Genomic DNA, 3,350 nt, shown 5'->3' on the forward strand with positions numbered 1-3,350 from the left:
GTGGGTGGGGGGTGGGGGTGGTGACTGAGCTAAAGTACTCAGCTCACAGGACTCGTGAAGTGACGTGGGACAGCACTTCACGGTGCCTGGCACGAGGCAAGCAGGCAGCGATATAGTGCTCATGATTTAGGAGTGAGTGGAGTCAGCAAGCCACAGAGGCGCAGTGAGCGCTAGAGCCATCACCCTCGTCACCACTCTTACTGTAACGGCTCCTCTGATAAAGGTGTGGCTCAGAGAGGGGCAGTGGCCTTCCTGGGGTGGCCCAGCGTCGAGCGCCACAGCTGGCTGCATAACTCTGGGCAGCAGATGCCAAGTCCCCCAGTCTCCCCACTGCCCGTGAGGACCCCTCAGAGCTGTCTGCCTGTCCCCCGCTGCCAGGCAGGTCAGGAAGGACAGGAGAGCTGGGGCCTGGCAAGACTACAGGCTTGAGGAAGCTGAAATCCTAAGGGAGAGCCAGGCCCAGGGCAAGGAGAAGGGTCCCCTTACTGTGAGTCCCAGGAGCAAGGCAGGGGCTGTTTGGAGACTGAGGTCCGAGGTCAGAGTGCCCGGGCAGCCCACACCTGCCAAGTTGCTGTGCTGGGTCTCCTAGGATTGCCCTGAGCCGGAGCCACCATGGTCTCAGGCCCGGGCAGACAAGTGGAGCTGGTGGGCAGAGGAGCAGCCCTTACGCTGAGGAGAGGGCAGAGGCAGGGCTCTCCAGGGCGCCCAGGTTCCTCCGGGCAACGGTCCCTCTTCATCAGGCACCGTTGAGCAATGGCGCTTCATGACCAGGACCCGCCCCTAGGAGTGGGAAGACTCCAGCCTCTTTCATGGGGTCGTGCCCTCAACCTTCTGCCCTCCATTACAAGACAGGCTGGGGACAGGAAGAGCAGTGAGGCCCCGTGTGGCCACACACCGCAGATAGAAGGGGCAGGCACCATGGAAGGCCTGGCCCTGGGTTCCAGACACCCCTTCCAAAACATTCGACAGTAAGATAATCCACTGCATTATTAAGAAAATGCGTCAGGCACCCTGGGCAGCGTCCGATCAAATTCCCACGTCTCTACCACTTTCCCGTGGTTGGGCAGGGGAGAGCGGGAGGCCAGCTGCGACCTGCCAGGGACTCCAGCCCCAACTGGCCAGAGGCGGCCGTTCCTTCCTGGGCCAGGCGTGTTACGGCTGTTAGGGCACATTTGTTGGCTATGGCCGCAGTCCAGGGTGAGGCCCCAGCCCTGCCTTTGAGCAGCACCTCTGCAGAGCGAGGTCAGGCCTCCCGTGCCTTAGCAAACAGAAATTAGGAGGCAATTAGCCCTGGGTGTGCGAATCTGCTTTTGAGGTCTTAGAGGCAGATTTTAGCCAAACACAGCATCACTAACAATAATAACACTTTCCACTGAGATCCCAGCAGGAGGTCGCTGGCATCAGATTTCGGAGGAGGCCAGTGTGCCAGGAGGAGAGAGGCGGGGGGGGGGGCGGCCTGGAGGCACCTGCTCCCTAGCCACAGCCTCCTCCTGGGAGGCTGCAAGGTCAGCTGTCAGCAGGGATTGGACGGATGAGGGTCTTCAGTCCGCTGGTGGCAGGGTCTTGTTCTTGCAGGCAGCAGGGGCCTAGGGGAACAGAGGTCAAGCCCCAGACCTGTTTTACGATCTTCAATGACTCATTTCCACTTTCTGAGCCCCATGTGTGTAAAAGAAGGCACAGACCGGCAGGGTTGCAGCAAAGGTGAACTGGGGCAGGCAAGCCAGCACCTTGGGAAGGTTGCAAACCCCGCAGGCGGGCGTGGGAACGGCCTGGAGGCACCTGCTCCCTAGCCACAGCCTCCTCCTGGGAGGCTGCAAGGTCAGCTGTCAGCAGGGATTGGACGGATGAGGGTCTTCAGTCCGCTGGTGGCAGGGTCTTGTTCTTGCAGGCAGCAGGGGCCTAGGGGAACAGAGGTCAAGCCCCAGACCTGTTTTACGATCTTCAATGACTCATTTCCACTTTCTGAGCCCCATGTGTGTAAAAGAAGGCACAGACCGGCAGGGTTGCAGCAAAGGTGAACTGGGGCAGGCAAGCCAGCACCTTGGGAAGGTTGCAAACCCCGCACGACACATCCACGATGTGCCCGCTGTCACCGACTGCCTGCCGCACTAGGACGGGACATGTGCCTCAGGAGTCAGACTGCCTGGGTTCAAATTTTGCCCCGTCCCTGTGGGAGTCACACACCCCCTCCAGGCTTCCGTCTCCTCGTCTGTAAAATGAGACTAATGCCAGTGCCCACCTCACAGAGCTAGTGCAGGTACAGCGCAGGGAGCACAGACTCAGGGCGAGACAGAAAGGCTGGGAGAAGCTGCGCAACTCAGGGAGGGGAGCAAGCAGTCTCACAGTCCCTGCTGGCCGGTGCCTGGGGCAGGAGCGGTAGAGCCAGACGTACTTGTCCCCTCCTACCCCTGGGGCCCCAGGGTAGCAGGATAAGGATGCAGGACAGCTCTGCCCTGGGGTCAGAGAGCACAAAGCCTGGCTTCCCTCTTCCTCCTGGGCACTTCCCTTAACCTGAGCCTGGATTTTTCCCATCTGCAAAATGGGAGCAATGAGGTGTGCTTTACCAGTTGTTGTAAAGATTAAACACAGAGGGTTGTAACGCCTTTGGAAAGTTGGCACCTCCTGGAGGTTCCCGTCTACCCTCCCCAAGGCAGGACAAGATCTTGCTCCAAACTTCCCCTTAGTCATCTACTGCCCCCTGCAGGGAGTAACTTGGGCATTCACTGGGTTCGAGCCTTCTTGTCAAGTCCCGTGTGCTGGGAAGGGGTGACAACTTGAACCTGAAATAAGTCGCAGGAGATACTTGGTCCACAGTCCAGTGTGGCTTGAGGTTTTCAAGAACTAATTTTGGAGGACACTGGAGTCTGAGTTTGAAGCCCAGCTTCATGCCCACTGGCTCTGTGGCTTTGGGATGCGGGCTGAAGCTTCCTAAAGCTAAAGCTTCCTTAGTTGGAAGGTGCGATAGCAGCAGACTCACCCTCCCCAATACGGAAATTGTGAGACTGGCGGGTCCCTCCGAGTCCCCAGCTGGTAGGACTCGCCCCCGCCCGCGGTTATGGCTAGAGGCGGAGTCTGTCCCCTCGGCGCCCCCTGCTGGCGAGGCCGGCCCCAACGTGCGGGCCACCAGGTGACCCGCGCGTGCCCCGCCTTCCCGCCCGCAGGATCGTGCAGCCGCCCCGCGGGTGCGGCCAGAGCCTCCTGCGGGCGCCCAGCCGCACCCGCGTGCGCCGGAGCGGGATCAGCCCGCTGCACCTGGCGGCGGAGCGTAACCACGACGCGGTGCTGGAGGCGCTGCTGGGCGCGCGCTTCGACGTGAACGCGCCACTGGCGCCCGAGCGCGCGCGCCTCTA

At 60.7% G+C, this 3,350-nt stretch overlaps 1 protein-coding gene across 1 annotated transcript in view; it reads left to right on the forward strand.

The window, feature by feature from the left end:
* The window catches only part of ASB2 (ankyrin repeat and SOCS box containing 2), a 46,359-nt gene that overhangs the window by 36,906 nt on the left and 6,103 nt on the right, over positions 1-3,350 (forward strand). Inside the window, exon 8 of the mRNA XM_006165422.3 lies at positions 3,162-3,343. Within this exon, the coding sequence (XP_006165484.1) occupies positions 3,162-3,343 (182 nt within the window). The remainder of the gene's footprint in view (positions 1-3,161; positions 3,344-3,350) is intronic.

Source organism: Tupaia chinensis, unplaced genomic scaffold (assembly GCF_000334495.1).
Source record: "Tupaia chinensis unplaced genomic scaffold, TupChi_1.0 Scaffold143913_1, whole genome shotgun sequence".
NCBI classification, from domain to species: Eukaryota; Metazoa; Chordata; class Mammalia; order Scandentia; family Tupaiidae; genus Tupaia; species Tupaia belangeri.